At 44.9% G+C, this 17,677-nt stretch overlaps 1 protein-coding gene across 9 annotated transcripts in view; it reads right to left on the bottom strand.

The window, feature by feature from the left end:
* PNPLA6 (patatin like phospholipase domain containing 6) overlaps window positions 1-17,677 on the bottom strand; it is a 64,808-nt gene that overhangs the window by 32,445 nt on the left and 14,686 nt on the right. For 7 of the 9 annotated variants that reach the window (XM_063294472.1, XM_063294471.1, XM_063294476.1 and 4 more), the window contains exons 2-10: window positions 7,955-8,036; window positions 7,278-7,346; window positions 4,753-4,840; window positions 4,566-4,648; window positions 4,135-4,229; window positions 3,162-3,302; window positions 1,898-2,057; window positions 1,592-1,672; window positions 526-654 (exon numbers count right to left, since the gene is read on the bottom strand). In XM_063294472.1, coding sequence (XP_063150542.1) covers window positions 526-654; window positions 1,592-1,672; window positions 1,898-2,057; window positions 3,162-3,302; window positions 4,135-4,229; window positions 4,566-4,648; window positions 4,753-4,840; window positions 7,278-7,346; window positions 7,955-7,993 — 885 coding nt within the window. In that variant the 5' untranslated portion in view covers window positions 7,994-8,036. The remainder of the gene's footprint in view (window positions 1-525; window positions 655-1,591; window positions 1,673-1,897; window positions 2,058-3,161; window positions 3,303-4,134; window positions 4,230-4,565; window positions 4,649-4,752; window positions 4,841-7,277; window positions 7,347-7,954; window positions 8,037-17,677) is intronic. The other 2 variants (XM_063294474.1, XM_063294477.1) reach the window with 2 other exon arrangements.

Here is a 17,677-nt window from a genome sequence, read left to right as displayed (position 1 = left end):
GGCCCTTGCCTGTCTTTTGATTTCCACAGAACTGCCTCCTGCTGCCCCGTGGGCTCACTATGGCAACTTCTCCATAGTCTCCAAAAAGTAGCTGGCTTAACTCTCAGTGTGAGAGACCCTCTTTGCTGGCCCCGAAGACTGGGGATTCTTGGTTCAGCCCACTGGCTGCCCTTCTCTGCACCTTGTCCAACTCTACAATATTCGGTTGGAGATGCAACACTCATCTCTCAATGCAGTATTCTAAGTTTAATCGTACCACAGAGCTGTCTTTAGGGACATGTATGGCAATATTAGTTCCTGGATGTAGCATCACTGCTACACGGTTTCAGAGGAGCAAATCAAGTCAAAAGATTGCAGAGTAGACAGGAAAGGTTATTTTTGCAAGTAATGCAAATTTGCTTGGTTTGTGTGCTTAACTATTTTCTGCTTCTGCTGACATCCAAAAGCTTACACGGACCAAACCCAGCAGGAAAACATGGAAAGGAGATGCAGAAAGAATAGAGACAGGGCACACTGGAAACTCACCTGAACCACCCGGATCAGGCTCTCAGGATACTTCTCAAAGACCGCCGAGAAGGCATCTACTGGCAAACGCAACACGGTGGAGTCCTCAGCTACCCGTGCAGACACTGTCCGGTACGGCCGTTGATGACCCTGTTGGAAACCCCCCACACCCGAGAGATCTAAGTGCTAGCGCTGTAATTCTTCCTGTGTAGGAGGAGAACTGTGTTGGTCTATGGCAGCAAAAACTCACAAGGAATCTGGTAGCCCTTGTTTTGACTAACAAATTTTATTAAAAAGCATACTCTTTTGTGAGCTGTAGCTCACTTCATCAGATGCATAGAATGGCTCGATCGATGTTGGATTTATTAATTGGTAAAGTAGTTGTGATCTGTCTCATACGTAACCTGCATCTAAATAACCAACCTATCTTCCTCTCCCTTCTCCCACCTCATCCCAATTTAAATGCACTCCATTGCATTGGACAGTGAGCTGCAGCTCACAAAAGCTTATGTCTTTAAATTGGAATTAAACTGTTACTTGGAAAATGTGCTACTAGACTCTTCCTGATTTTTTACTGGTTATATAGAGTGATTTGACCAATAATTGATGGAGGACTCAGCACCAGATCAAGCTTTATCTAACAGGCATGTCTGAGAAGGTAGAAGCAGAGGGTTGGGTCAAGAGGCCTCTAACTAATAGTGGGGGAGGCCAAGGATGCACGTGGCTGGAGGGAAAAGTTGTTGTGGCTACAGAGGGGAAAAATTCATTGGGTTCACATTTTATTGTCTGATTTGCATACTGCAAAACAATATGCAAACCAGTTAAAGCTCTCTGAAAATCTGTGAAGTAGTCGACAAATTAAGTATGTGTGTATTAGGGGAAAGTACACATACACAAAACATATTACACAGTAGAAAAAACCTTCCTATGTTTACACAGGAAAACACACACGTTTTTATGTGGACTATTAAACAGAATGCAGTAATGGAACAAAATGAACATTGTAAAAAAAGGAAAAAAGAAACTGAGGTCAACTCAGTTTGAAGCAGACATGATAATGGTGGCTCTAAATGGAATTGGATCTTACCGTGATGACGTCCAGGATGCTGAGAAGACTGTGCACACTGTCCCCTGGGAATACCTCCTTCACAAGAGTCTCTTTCCCATCCTGAATCACACACATACACAAACAGCTGTGAGGGGCTAGCCATGGTTCTTTCCCTGCCCTGGGTTTTAAATAAAGGCTTTCGAATAAATGGAAACAAATGGGAGCTTTGACAGTCATCATTTCAGCAGCTCTCACTGGGAGAAACACCAGCCCAGACTGGCCCTGTGGCTGGCATAGCGCTGCCTACTGCAGCCTTTTCAGGATTTGCTCCACCCCTCCTCCTACCTGTTCAGACAGGAAGAGCTCCAATTTTCCATCCTGGACCACATAGATGCTGGTATCAGGCTGACCTGGGCGAAAGACATATTCGCCTTGCTGGCACTGTTGAAAGGTCATGTGTTTGCACAATTCCAGGAACAAGGGTTTCTCAAAGTGGCCTAGCACCCTACAAGGATGGGCACAATTACAACCACAATCTCACCATGTTAAATACTGAAATCTACCCAACCACACAATGCCCAATCTGCTTCCTGGGGACAATGGACTATTTTCTCTGGACTGGGCACAAAACCCAGGAGAATAACCACAATAAGGTAGGTACATGAAATCATTGTCATCAAACCAGACAAGCTCAAACAAATCCCCAATGCAATCCTTCTCAAGTTTGAGTTACTTGAGATTCCTAGTGGGGGCACATTTGCATTCCTCTTTTTTCTTGCCTTTTCTTCTCTGATATCTACTTGTGCCAACGAAACTAATTCTAGAAAATACGTTTAATTTACTTTGGAATTACATATTAATAAAGCTTAGCTCCAAACCTAATTAACTTTAATATAACACGCTCAAAAATCTGGCCAATGAGAGCTCAAAAATCATGTGGGCTCAAGAGCTGTACCAGACTTGAGGGACACCTTCCAAAAGTGGGTGGCACTAGGACTCTTGGAAAAGGGAGTGGAAGTTTTAAGGATGAAATGGGTGCCTTAAGCCTCATGCAGGTTCTGCTCCTCTATTCTTGAACAAATCTGATCCTAGACAGGAGGATCAGTTATACTTCAACCACGGCAGTCTGAGGATAGCTACTATTCATTTTAATATGTCAGTAGTTCTTCACTCAACCCGCCCACCCCCAAATCAGCCATGCATTTATTAGAACTGTAAAATAGTAACTTAAAAAACCCAACCAGTCCTTGGTTTGCGATCTCCAGGTAATAAGAGAAATGGCAAGAAAAGGAGGAGTGAATAGCAGCAACCTCACTATGTGCTTTGAGACCCTACAGTGGAGAATCTTTGCAGTGATAGTTACTTTATGGAAAATGCTAATTTAGCAGTACCAGCTTGGCATACATGGGAAACTGTCTTTCTCTGGTTCAGCCTTTCTCAATCTGGTGCCCTGCAGAAATGTTGGATTATAAGGAATAGAGAGTTGTAACGCATCTGGAAGACATCACCCCAGAGGTAGATTGCTTTACAGAAGGCACTTCTGGCAGCTTCCAGGAACTTCCCTCCAAGCCTCAACCTGAGCTAGCATGAGACTACTACACATACGCACCTCACATTCTTCAACATGTAGAGTACTTCAGAGGGGAGATGAGAGTTGGCCACATCAAATTCTGTGAGATCAGCCTCCAGGACAGATGGGGGTGGCTCCTTCAGCTGAAGGGTGGGCAGCTCCTTCTTGATACGCAGGATTCTGAGCACAGGAAGAAAGAGCTGAGATTTCTGCAGACAGTCGATTCGCCAGTTCCCTCTTGCAAGAGAGGAGAGATGCTCCTACTAGGAGACACCACAAGCCATTGCTCCCTCCCTCCATCTCCCAAGCAATCAAACAATGTTACATTAATCCTATTTCCATGTTGGTTTGAGCTCTATGAGAATGCACCATCTTTTCAGCAGGGGGCTAAGTTTACGAATAGTGCATCTTCTCTTACTGGCATGAAAGTGGCATCCAGCTAACACACAGAACTTGAACAGTTCCTCTACTGCACTTCCAAACTGCTAGTCTCCCTTAGCTGCCAGTTTTTTCTCTCCCTAGCACACCTTTTTGGCCCTCATTGTAGCATAGAACTCAACTGGCAGAACAAAAAGGGATTCAGAGGAATATCCAAGGAACAGCCTAATTTGAGCACATAGATTTATTTGTATATATGTATATGGTTGGTGAAACAAAAAATAGTTTCCTTTCAGATATTAATAATAGGAAGGCACAGGAATAATTGTTTATTTTCTGAACCGGGAATCTGGCATATTTTTGAAACACTGGAAGCCAGGTGAGCATCAATAAAAGCTCTCCAGTGTACACATTATTTCAGGTGGCTGGCTTCCTTGGAAGTGTTCCAGCATTCAATAGGAAAGATTTAAGGATACCAGAGCCTGCTCAGCCCTAGATGTTGGCCTGACTCCGTTCCAATGCTCCCCTCCTGGGCAAAACCTGAATGTCACTGTTCCAGTTCTCCAAAACTCCAGCAGCTTGTTAGGAATTCTTTAACTCAACCCCCTCTCCTCTTTCTGGCTTGTCTGCTCACTTTTTGGCAATATTTAGCATCTTGAGCTTCTTTTTCATGCGTGGCCGTGAAGCAGACATGGAGGTGTCCACAAGGGAGGATGTAGACTGAGAAACCTGCCAAGAAAATGGATGTGTTTAGTGAAGGAATGATTTTTCCTGCACATCTTGTTATGCAGGTTATCTTCCTTTCTGAAGGCAACTTAGCAGCTATAAGACAAACACCAGTAGGGAAAAGATGGTACTTGTCCAACCAGACAAAGGATATTTTTTTCTAAACAAACAAAAGAACAGTGAGATGCTGCCTAATTCAAACTCAAAGGAGCCTGAGGATATATAAAATCTGCCCCTGAGATACTGCATCATGCACAGTGCCTTGGTCAACCTATTCATTTCAAATCAGTTGGGTACACCAGTTTCATGCTCACCCTTGACGCCCTGATTTTTTATTACCTTGCGCATAATCTTCCGTCCATAGAACAATACTTTATCCCGCTTGCGAAATCGATATTTTGGTTGCTCTTGAGCTTGAACTTCTGTAGGGAAGTGGAAAGGAGACTAGGAATCCAGCAGGGCAGGACCAAACCAAACCAAATCGAAAGGGGACGTGATTTCCCTTCACAGTCAAAAGGGAACTTACTTTGAAGATGAAACCGGTGGATCAACACCAGGACCAAAGCAGAAACAAGCAACACCGAGAGCACTGCTCCTATCACAACTCCCAACACCTGTGGGAAAGAATTAGTTTCCAGTCGGTGCAGAGCCCAGGGCTACTGGACAGGTTCCAGCCAACTGTTTACTAGAGAGACATCCGGGGCGCCTCCATCATTCTTTGTGGAGACCAGACCAAGAGACTCTGCTGTTTTGGGTCTACTCATAGCAGGTTCCAGCTTTGTGAAGTCATCAGGATTTGGATTTATACTTTACTGACCAAAAGATTACAAGGAAGATTTTTGTCATAGACTGACTAAAATGGGCCACAGGGCAAACTGCTTCTAGACATGGAACAATTTGGAGGCTGGATAAAAACGGGATTTAGTTGCTTGACATTCTCAATAGTCCCAAACATAGAAACGTTCCAACCCAGGACAGCAAATTTAGCTGTATCTAATTCCTGCAGAGGAGTACTAATGAGCTAAGATTAATCTGTGTTAGAATCAGTGCAAGACTAACCACAAAGTATGGAGCTGATCCAGCTTGAACTACCATGCCATTCAGTTGCCTGGTTAGAAATATATCTGCAACTCCCTCTCAAGTATTTGCAACAGACGAAAAAGGACACAAAAGCTATTCTTGTTCTCCTGGGATAGGCTAGTCTCCTCATCTAACATTTTCTTTCAGTAGTCTGCTTAAATCTCTTAGTGCCACTTCTAGGTCAGAGTTTGGAAATACTTAGCTAAAAATCGAAAGTACCTAAAAGCTAAGGCCAGTGGAAAAGAAAGCAAGTCAAAGTTAATGAAACCTCTAATGAACATTCAAAAGCAAGCATTTGGGCAAATATTGGAGTGAAACATTAATAATTGAGTATGTGCATATCAACTCCAAAATTGTAATTGGAAAGACAACTGGGATGGGGATCGTCTGATATTTGTAAAGTCCTCTAATGTCCCATGGATGTTAAATGGCAGGTTGATGGCCAGCCCTCCACACGGTGAACCACTAAACAGGCAGGAAATGCTTTCCAAGATAAAAGGTTTCTTGTTCTGGATCACTACATGCAAAGGATCAGAGGAGATAGCTGATAAGAACTTCAAGAACATTTAAGATGGAATTAACTGAGGGTTCATGTGGCACATATAATGAAGGCAGCCTTTAACATAGTAAAAACATCTAAATGTTACAGTAGGGATAGAAAAAACTTGCTATATTTTGTCCATTTTGACCAAATATATAAAATGCGCCAGCTTTCATGCCAAGGAAATGGAGCTGGAACATATATTTATCCAGAATTTTCCAATTAAACAAATTGCATTTGAGATCATTGATTTCAAAATCCACTTGTCCGTGAGAAACAAAAGAGTAAGCCGCTTCAACTGGAAGCTCACCTCCATCATCCCACTGTGCTGCCTTTAAAGTCCAACATTGAGACAATGATTTTATTACATAAGCCACGTCCACCCAGCTGCTTTGCTGTGTCTGTTCCCCTCAATCTTGGAACTGGCAGGAAATCATGCCACCCTCAATCCTGTTGCCTCTGCAGCACACCCAGAACTGTGCACTGCTCTCTCTATAGCTTTAACACACAGCATCCTAAGGGCTGTGACTGGTGGTACCCTGAGCTGCAATTCCAACCTTGCCTAGATTCCAACCCACCCTGAGCTGAAATTCACATGCTGGATATGAAAAGCTTTCTCCAACTGACGTGCACAATGCTTTGGTAACTTCATGCACTGCAATTTTTAAAATTTATTCTTTCCCACAGTACCCCCAAATGATAAACTTTTCAAAAATCCGGGCAACTATGTTGTTGACCAGTTGACTCTTCGATCTAATTACCACAAGGTGGAAGTTTTTGTATCTCTTGGCTATCATCTACTGGTCATCTGGATTTGTGCCACAATGCATCCAGTAGGTAAGTGCTATGGAAGAGCTACAGTTTCAGCGAGAAACTTAACTGGGGGTGTCCTTTTACTTTTGATATCTAAACTTTCCAGCGAAACATTTGGTATCTGTTTGAGTAACCAATGTGTTTAGTAATTTGGATTTTTTTAAAAAATAAGAGGCATGCATCCTATTTATGATGGAGTTGCATTCCCATCAAGTATCAGATGTCTGATACTTGATGTCTGGAAATCCTTCATATCCAGATATTTTAGCATTGAGAACTGATAATTTTGCTGTTCTCCAGGTGAATCAGGTTTGGCCACTGTCACTCATGCGTTTCTGGCTTCTATGTTACCTCTCTACAATATAGGTATGTGAAGTGCTCAGGAATGAAAAATAGTTCCCAAAGCACTTTCTGGAATAATAAAAATGCTGCACAGAAACAATAACTAATATTATGGCATTGTCCTTGGCTTTTTCCAGGTATACAAAGAGAGATTACTGTTGCATTCACAGTTAATGTCTGGAAAAGAAAGTTATTCTGTACCGTAGATGGCAACAACCACTGCATGCCAAGCTGAGCCAGGCCCACAAAAGCTTTCTCCCTCCCCTCCCCCTCACCATGCTGGTCTGGAGCTGATCCTCCACAAAGAGCTTGATGTTGGAAAGCACAACTGTCAGGGTTGCATCCTGCAGCGGAGAGAATGGAGCAGGCCTTGAGGGAGGGAGCAGGACCAGAGCTCTCAGAAACAAAGAATGGCAAAGGAGGAAGCAAAACAGATTAGAGCGTCTTATGGTGCAGCAGTATCAAGGCAGCTTTCTCCATCCTAGGCCTTCTGGAGGTACTGGATTACAGACCCCATCATTCTAAGCAGCATAGCCACTGGACACGTTCTTTGGTAATTACTGGATTTGCATCATAGGGGCATCAGGATGGAGATGGCCAGGATGTACTACGTTCCATTCATGCACTAAACATTTCAGTGTCAAGAACCATACAGCATTAAGTGCCAATGCAGTGAAAAGAGGACAACCAACAAACTTTTTGGAAACATAAGCATGCAAGCTCATGCCTAAAAGCAAATTGATCTCTACATGGGACAAAAAAAGAAAAAGATGCATAATGGAAAGCTGAGCAGTGCACTCTTTACTAAGAAGGGGATGGCGAAGGCACATATACTATTGGGTCCTCCACTTGAGTAAGTCTACTGAGCAAAAGGAAGAAGGAAAGAGAGGAATTGCAGGGTGGAATAGATGAGTGGCTGGCTATCCGTTAGTGAAAAGCATGGGGGCCATACCTCTTGCTCCTCCTGTGGCTCCGATTCACTTTGCCCCATGATGGATATTGGCTTTGCTTCCTAGCCTAGTCCATGAAGGACCCTGCAGGCAAGAGAGAAATGCATATAGCATCACTCCAGGACTATAGATACTGTACATACTTCCCATGATTAAGAGGTGAGCAACAGAGATGGACTGGTTAGTTTTGGCAGGTCCCCTTCTCTATGACCAGGTTTTCCTTTTTATGCACACTGAAGGGCTCTGAGTTTGCTGCAGACTCCAGTCTAATTCCAGACATGATGAATGTCTGAAAGTAGTTCACTAGTGCCTCAGGCCAGGTCAGATCCTGATGGCTGGTGCAGGGAAAGAAGTGGGGCTCAACTAACTCAGGCTGCCAAATTGCATCAGCTTACCCATTCTGCCCGCTCCCTGATGCCACATCTCACTATGTTAAAAAGAAAGTTAGACAGAATACTACAGCCTATTTGCTCCTGTTGGGTTCTTCCCATTTACGTCTGTAGTAAAACAAATCAGTAATAGTCCAAACCCCTTGCTTTGCAAACAAAGATGTATTTGGGCTTATGAATTCTGCTGTTTATACCAGTGTTTCTCAATCTCATCAACCTTAAGATGTATGAACTTCAGTTCCCAGAATTCCCCAGCATGAGGTTGAGAAACACTGGTTTATATTACCAGGTAAATCTAAATACCAGTGAAAAGACTATCCGCCCTAGCCTACCCAAACAAACACAGACACACCCTTTCTTTTTCCCCTTGCTTTTGTTCCTTTCTTGGTTTACTTTTATTCTTGGCTGTATTTTATTTAGTTTGTCTATGCAATAAAAGTACAGGTAGTCCTTGCTTAATGACCACTCGTTCAGTGACCATTTGAAGTTATGACAGTGCTGAGCAAGTGGTACTTATGACCGGTCTTTGAAATTCTGGCCATCCCAGCACCCCCGGGGTCACATGATTGTGATCCAGGTGCTTGGCAACCAGACTGCACTTATGGCGGTTGCAGCATCTTGCAGTCACAATTGCCATCTGCAACCTTCCCTGCTGGCTTCCCACATACAAAGTTAATGGGGAAGCTGGCAGGCAAGGTTGCAAGTTGCTCCCACTCCTGCTACTTTCCCACATGCCCTCCCACACTCCACAGCACCTACCCCCACCTAGCCATGCTTGCACTGGGCTGCAGCAGCCACCCACGTACCTTCCCACACTCCAGCGCACCCACCCTGTGCCTGGCTGCACTTGTGCCATGCTGCAGCAGCCACCCCCACCCTGCAAGCTGCACTTCATGGCACTCACTCATCCGCCAGCCTGCTTGCGAGCCTCTGGGGACTTGGGACTTCCTGCTGGCTTCCCCATTGACTTTTCTTGATTTTTTTTTGTATATAATTTTATTAAAAGTTTTAAAAACAAAGATTTAAAACTAATATAAACTAATATAGAGCAAGGAAGAAAAAAGAAAAAGAAATCAAAGAAAGAGCTAAAAGTACAGGAAAGAAAGAAAGAAAGAAGATACAAAGCAGTGACTTCTGATCTTCTTTACAGCAGTTAAAAGTACAATAATAAATTTACCTCTTTCTCTGAAGTTACATCATGACTCTCTTCTTTCTATAATCTCTCCTGTCTAATCATCAAAACCATATATCATAAGTCCATTTTTGTCTGTTTTCTGCAAAAAGTCCATAAGGGATTTCCAGTCAGCAAGAAACATAGATATTGTCTTTTCTCCCATTGACTTTGCTTGTTGGAAGCCAGCAAGAAGTAGCAAGTTGCGGTCATGTGAGGTCCTCGCTTAATGACCTGTGATCCTCGCCTAAGGACAGCAACTAGGACTGCTGGGATTGCATTGCTAAGTGATGGGATATGTGACATCACGCTTTACAAAAGCATCGCTTAGCGATGGAAATTCCGGTCCAAATTACTGTCGTTAAGTGAGGACAACCTCTAAGTTTTTTTTTTTTAATGTTCTAGCATGGTGTGAAACTAGCCACAGAAGTAGATTTCAGAGACAGATTTGAAATATCTGTCGAAGGAAAGTATTAACTTCAGAAAGGAGATAATAAGAAAAAAGCAATAAACATACAGAAATAAATCTGAAAAAAATGTAAGAAAAATTGTATTAATTAATCCAAAGAGATTATGAAGACAATGAATGGGAATGAATCAATCCTAAAAGCCAGCTGAGGCACAAAAATGAATCTATCATTTTGAATTTAGTATTCAGAATTTAAAGCAATTTACAAAAACCACAGAAAAAAATAGTACACTGTTATTCATCAAAGTTGTTCAGTGTTTCAAATTCGAATGCAAAAATACACATTGGAGTATGCATGGGAACTCATATAGCACCTGTCTGCAGCTTCTTAAATTGAACTTTTTTCCCCTGGGATAGCACAACAATCATGTGATTCCAAGAAAAGATCCAGCTGCTTTTAAGAGTTACCAACGGGATGCTATGCAGCTGCCCCACGTATTCCAAAATACCTTTTGCTTTCAGATCCGAAGTGCTGCCCAACTCTATTATCCACAATATTTCTCTTCAAAAGGAAATTCTAAGTTCAAAAGAGACTTACAATAAACTTAATACCATGGGTTCCTTTTAATTAAGCTAACACGGTTCCCTTTGATTCAGCACTGGAGGGCTGCAAGTGGATTCAAGGTTAGTCCTTGGTCCTGAATGTCCAGGGCAAAGCATTTCTCGCCTAAACGGCAAACAGTGAAAGTCCTCTCCTCTGACATAATGGCCAAAGCTATTGTGGCCTACAATAATTCAGTATCCACTGTAGGAAATCAGTCTTCTATTTTCCTGGCTATTTCAAACATGTGTTTCACCATAAGCAGCTTTCAGCAGTTTGGGGATACCACAAGACCACACAAGGAGGGAAGGAACTGCAGCATTTACACAGTCCATTTGGTTCTTCCGATTAAAGATTGCTGTATGGGGGTAGCTCAGACGGCAGCAGAGCTGTCCACAGACTGGAATCATGCAAATGGTTAGATTAGCTTAGATTATAGGCAAGATGGATGAAATCATTATGCTCATTATGAAGCTCTTCTCTTACTGCAGAAAATGGTCTGTCTGTTACTCACTGTCATACCTTACAGGCAATCAAACTAGGGATAACCCAACCAAATTAGTAGCTTTTTATTCATCCTGCCTATTTCTGGAAAACTAAAAGCAAGTTCTGTCCCCTTCTTATAATGTCAAGTCTACAAACATGCAACACAATAATGGACATTAAAGAAAAAGGCAATACTTTAAGCATCTATATTAAACTTCTATGGAGAGTGGCATTTGTACAAAAAAAGGTACATTATTAGGAGGAAAAAAACAGTTAATAAATAGAGACTGGATTTGAGTAAGTTTATCCTTCATGGTAAGGACTTCCAAAGGTTTTTTTTAGAACGTAAGGTAAAGGTAAAGGTTTCCCTTGACGTAAAGTCCAGTCGTGTCCGACTCTAGGGGGCGGTGCTCATCTCCGTTTCTAAGCCTTAGAGCCGGCGTTGTCATAGACACTTCTGGGTCATGTGGCCAGCATGACGACACGGAACGCCGTTACCTTCCCGCCGAAGCGGTACCTATTGATCTACTCACATTTGCATGTTTTCGAACTGCTAGGTGAGCAGGAGCTGGGACTAGCAACGGGAGCTCACCCCGCCGCACGGTTTCGAACCGCCGACCTTCCGATCAGCAGCTCAGCGGTTTAACCCACAGCGCCACCGCGTCCCTTCATGGTAAGGACTTCCAAAGTTTTTTTTTAGAACATACACAAGCAATTTCTCACACTGTAAAATACAGTGAAATACAATATCACAAGATATATAATACATATCCAGTGAAAGCTGTGTTTTCCATGTTATGTGATAACAAACCTGGCCATAATATGGTTTGCTTGGTTTAGGCTTACGATAAAGAATGAATCCAGCCACTCTGAGTGATAACCAATGCTGTACAACTTAGCGTGATCCAGCCAGTGTCTGCGTTCAGTGGTGAGGCAGCAAGCATTCCTTGCGCTGAAACGCAGATGTCAGGAACAAGCGGGTGAGAGGGGGACAGGACTTAGGGAGTGAGGATTGAGGACCAGCGTGCTGCCAAGATGGTGCACAAATCCAGCAGCACCTTAGGAACAGTTCTGGATGCTAAACGAAAACTGCCTGAATTCTTCCTAGCAGCATTTCCCAGTCAGGTTCTTCCCCAATCATCATTTTACAAATGTCTCCACTCCTTGCACCCCAATTTTCTTTAATATAATTTGGCTCTTATCAGTTGACCCGCTCTTTGGTTTTTGAGAGGAAAATTATTCGGCTGCCTTTGGTGCGTAACGTCTGCTGTGGGAAGTACAATGTTCTCGGTTTTCCTGGATTTCGGAGCAGTTTTTGGTAACAGCAAACAAGATAGCCATCTGCACCATTTCTCCAGGAATGGATGAGAGATATATTATTTTGAAGACACTTCTGACAGTTTATGATGAACATTATGGCATGTTGCAAGATTCCATTTTATCTGCACAAAGCTACTGAAAGTAAATCCTACTTTTTTTTATAAAGCTTTATTAATTTTTCAGAATATAATTAAAACACAAAATACAGAATATAGAACAGATAGAATACAAGTCTAAAAAAGAAACAAGGAAAACTAAAAGTGCAAGAATAGACAGAAAAACATAAAAGACATCATATAAGAGTCTTGCTGCTGTTATCATGTATAAGAACAGAGTTCCATGTTGCTTCTCAAGCTGTTAAACCATCAAGCCCAAGAGAAACAGCTCCGGTTTCAATTGTAAGTCCACTTTGAGAGTCTTTTGAATAATAATACATATTTGATTCCAGAATTTCTTAGCTTTTCCACAACTCCACCATAGAAAGTTCCTTTACCCTGTAAACATTTCCAACAAACATTTGATATCCCATTATTCATTTTGGACAACTTATGAGGAGTAACCTTCAATGCGATGGATTGATACAATTACCACAACAATGGATGCAAACATTGGAACAGTCAGGCATATGGCGCAAGACCAAACAGCATTTCGTATTGTGTAAGGAATGCCTAAGACCAAATAAAAGACTCAGACTCTAAATCAAGTTTAAGCTCTGGCTTTTATTTAGAATAGAATGCACACCAGTAAAAAGCTGAGAGTGAGGGAAGTGCACCAAAAGTTGATTTAAATAGTCTTGCGTCAAACAGCGCTCCACCCCCACACTCCCCGGGTGTGCCCCATGAGTTCCACGGAGTGACAGGCCATCAAGACTTGATAGGTGAGAGGCCGTCCAGCCCCATTCACCCCGGGCATTGCCCTGTTTATCTTCCTGCGAGGTAATGGTCCATTACCGGGTGATTAGACCTCGATATTCCTCGAAAGCCTGGACGCGCCCTTCCGAACCTCGCCCTGATCATTTCTTTGACAATGGTGTCAATGGTCGATTACCGGGCGATGAGACCTTGTTGTTTAATAGATCTCCCAAACCCATTACCTTCTTTGTCCTGTTTATCGCCCGCACCTCTCCAGTCATTGACACGCATCCGCGCTTTGTCATGCGAGCCGTTACGATGTCGCAAACATTGCAACGGCGATCATGACATACCACCCCCCTGAAGGAAATCAAGCTGAGGGCTTGGAGGAATATGCCACATGGAAGTTGCGGACTAGCTCGGGGGCCTGAATGTCACGGGGAGCGACCCACTCAGAGTGGGGAAAGTGTTTCCAGCGCACTAAGTATTGGAGAGAGCCACGAAGCTTGCGGGAGTCGAGAACCTCCTTGACTTCGAAGTGCTGCTGTCCGTTGATCATGACGGGTGGAGGGGGGGGAGTGCGTGGATGCCACCGGGAGGGGTCACTGGCCGGCTTGAGTAAGCTGCAGTGGAACACAGGGTGCAGCCGCTTCAAATTATGAGGTAGATCCAAACGCACCATGACCGGGTTCACAATTTGTGTAACCTGAAAGGGGCCAATAAATTTGGGGGCCAGTTTCTTGGAAGGCTGAGGTGACTTGATAAATTTAGTGGAGAGATAAACCAGGTCCCCTACTCGAAAAGGCGGCTGTTGGCGCCTGTGCTTGTCAGCCTGAAGTTTGTATGAGGTCTGTGCCTCATTGAGAGCATCCTTAATGACGGGCCAGGAGTCTGTGACTTTAGAACCCTAATCACAGGCCGTCACTACTGGAGACAGGGGCTGTGGGAGCTCGGGAATGGGGACGAAGTCCCGACCCGATACCACCCTGAAGGGGGTTTGTCCCGTGCTTTGATGCACAGCGTTATTGTATGCAACCTCCGCGAAAGGAAGCAAATCCACCCAGTCGTCCTGGTGGTAGTTGATGTAGGAGCGGAGGAATTGTTCAAGGGTGGCATTGAGGATCTCAGTAGATCCGTCAGTCTGGGGATGCCAGGAGGTTGACAATGCTTGCTGGGTGCCAATTAATTTCAAAAAAGCCCGCCAAAACCGTGAGGTAAATTGTGTGCCCCTATCGGTCACCAAGCGAGAGGGGCAGCCGTGAAGGCGGTACACGTGCACCAAAAAGAGCTTCGCCAGCTGTTGCGCCGACGGGATAGAGGCAGAGGGGACAAAATGAGCTTGTTTGGAAAAGTAGTCTTTGACTACCCAAATGACTGTTTTCTTTTGACTGGGCAGTAAATCCACGATGAAATCCATAGAGATTTCATCCCAAGGGCGTGCAGGGTTAGCCACAGGCTGCAGCAGCCCCTGGGGTTTATCGGACGGTCACTTAGACATTGCGCAAACAGGGCAGGATGCCACATATGTTTTGACATCCTTCCTCAGCGAGGGCCACCAAAATTGGCGTCGGGTCAAGTGGAGGGATTTGAGAAACCCGAAATGACCAGCCTATTTGCTGTCATGAGACCGGCTGAGGATAGTTGATCGTTGCGAGTCAGGGACATATAAACGACCCTCCACCCAGGCGAGGTCTTGTTCCATGGAAACCTTGGGTTAGCAAGGAGCCAGGGATCAGACTTTAATGCGAGGGCAAAATCTGCACACAACCCACCTGGCATCTGTGGTTGCCTGCGGCCCGGAGCAGGCTGCGCCGGAGTCGTTCGCAAGGGGGGGGAGGCTGTTCCCGAGTGCGGCTCTGGGTGACAGCGGCCAAACCCAATTGAGACTCAGAGAGCACAGTCCCCACGACGTCAGAGACAGGCTCCGCGTCCTGGGGCAGTCGGGAAAGTGCATCTGCCAAAAAATTCTTCTTCCCCGGAATAAACTTCAGCTGAAAGTTAAAACGGCTGAAAAATTGAGCCCAGCGAATCTGCTTAGGGCTGAGGCGCCTGGGCGTGTGGAGCGCCTCAAGGTTGCAGTGGTCTGTTCAGACCTCAAAAGGGCAAGTCGCCCCTTCTAAAAGGTGACGCCAAGCCTCCAGTGCCGCTTTTACTGCAAATGCCTCTTTTTCCCAGACATGCCAGCGCCTTTCCGTCTCGGAAAATTTCTGGGAGTGATAGGCACAGGGCTTCAAGAGTCCGGCAGAATCCTTTTGTAATAGGATAGCCCCAGTTGAAAAACCAGAGGCATCAGCCTGAACGACAAAAGGCCGTTCGGGGTCGGGATGGGATAAAATTGGCTCCGCTGAAAAAAGAGCTTTCAACCGGTCGAAAGCAGCCTGACAGGCGGGAGTCCAATTGAGCATGGCCCCTGGGTTTTTTACCTTGCGCGCTTCCCCGACGCCTTTGGTATGCAACAAATCAGTCAAGGGCAGGGCAATCTCCGCAAACCCTTTTGCGAAGGATCTGTAGAAATTTGCGAATCCCAGGAAACTTTGGAGCTGGCGCCGGGTGCACGGGCGCTCCCAGCTCAAAACAGCCTGAACCTTTGCAGGATCCATTTTGATGCCCTTATCTGAAATCCTGTAGCCTAAGTAATCCAGGCGCGACTTGTGGAATTCGCACTTGGAAAGCTTAGCATAAAGTTTAGCGTGCCGGAGCTTGGTGAGAACCTGTCTTACCAATCTTTCGTGTTCTCTCTCAGTTTTGGAGTATATCAGGGCATTGTCCAGATAAACCAGTACTCCTTTAAACAAATGGTCATGCAGAACCTCATTAATTAGTTGCATGAAACCCCCCGGGGCCCCTGCAAGACCAAAAGGCAGTACCTTATACTGGAAGGAGCCCAAGGGACAGTTAAAAGCTGTTTTCCATCCGCCCCCCCCCCCATGGGAATGCGGTAATATGCCTCGCGGAGGTCAAGTTTGGAAAAAACCTTTCCAGTCGACAAGTGTGCCAACGTATCGTTGATGAGGGGGAGGGGGTACTTGTTTGACAAGGAGGCTGAATTTAACCCACGATAGTCTGTACACAGTCTTAGGGTACCATCCTTCTTCTCGCGGAACAGAACGGGCGCTCCAACCGGCGAGTTTGCCAGTTTGATGAAGCCCCGAGCAAGGTTTTTATCGAGGAAGTCCCGCAACGCCACCAATTCCTTTTGTGTCATTCCTGTTTCAGCTGCTTGCCTTGGGGGTCTTACTGAAGTTGCTTGGCCTCTTGCTGGGGAAGCTCTCACCATGTGCCCCTGGGCTCCGCAGTAGAAACAAAGGGCTCTCTCTCTCCTTCTCTGCCTCTCAGCCTTGGAAATCAGTCTCCTGCTCGCCCCAATCTGCATTGGTTCCTCTTGTGCTGAGTGAGTGGATGCTACAGAGAGAGCTGGAAATCCTGGAAACGCTCTGAGGGTCCTGTTTCTCCCTGGCTGCATCTGCCTGAGCTCCTCTAGTCTGGCATCTATGACCACCGATAAGTGATATAAGGCTTCTAGGGAAGCTGGTGTTCCCTGGCGCACTAATTCATTCTTAATTTCCTCATCCAGCCCCTGTTTGAATTGGTCTTTTAATGCACTCTCATTCCAGTCCAGATCTCCTGCTAACAACTTGAAATCAGCAATGTAGATTCCCACCCTCTTGTTACCTTGCTTGAGCTTCCGAATTTCCCAGCTGGCCGTGGCCTCTCTGATCGGGTCGTCAAAGTGTGCTCAGAACCCTGCCAAAAAGTTCTGGTAGTCGTTGAGAATCGGGTCGTTGTTCTCCACCATGGGAATAGCCCATTTGGCTGCTGGTCCCTTTAGCAGGCTTAGGATGAAGGTGACTCTGGTTCTGTCTGTGGAAAACTCTGCTGGTCTGCTGTCGAAAAACATTGTGCACTGTGTGAGAAAGGTTCTCAACCATCCTGCTTCTCCTCCAAACTTCTCTGGTAGACTGCCCTGGGATCTCAAGACTACTGGCGGGCATGCTGCTGCTGCTGCTGGCGCCGGTTGTGGGTTAAGCGGAACTGGTTGTTGTAACTGCTGTAGCATGGCAGCTTGTAATGTGTTAACCTGTAGATCTACCTGTTGTTGGTGTTGCTGCAGGGCTGCTGCCAATTGTTGGATGGCGAGCCGCATTTCTTGGTTTTCTGAAGACATTTTCAAATGTCTCTCCTTAATTTCTTGTTCCTCCCTCTTTTGATGGGAGTAGGAGTTTGTTAGGATTGATGTCCTAACAGCCAGGAACCACGCTGAGACAAGGAACTGGTCTCTAATGTTTTATTGCTTGTACATAACAGGAATCCTAACAAACTGAAGAAGCGTGGGAAAAACCCAGACATATAAACCCCAAAGGTTAAGGCAGTCCCGATCTGCGTCTCTTTGAATGGCTACCTAACTCCTCAGTGCTATGCATGCGCTTAACAGTCTGGATGGGAGCCCCCTGCTTGCCATCCTTACTCATGACAGTATTGCTGTACATAATTTGTTGCG

This window comes from Candoia aspera, chromosome 2, assembly GCF_035149785.1.
Source record: "Candoia aspera isolate rCanAsp1 chromosome 2, rCanAsp1.hap2, whole genome shotgun sequence".
Lineage (NCBI taxonomy): Eukaryota > Metazoa > Chordata > Lepidosauria > Squamata > Boidae > Candoia > Candoia aspera.
Note: the sequence above shows the minus strand (reverse complement) of the source record. Positions and strands in the feature narration are given on the sequence as shown.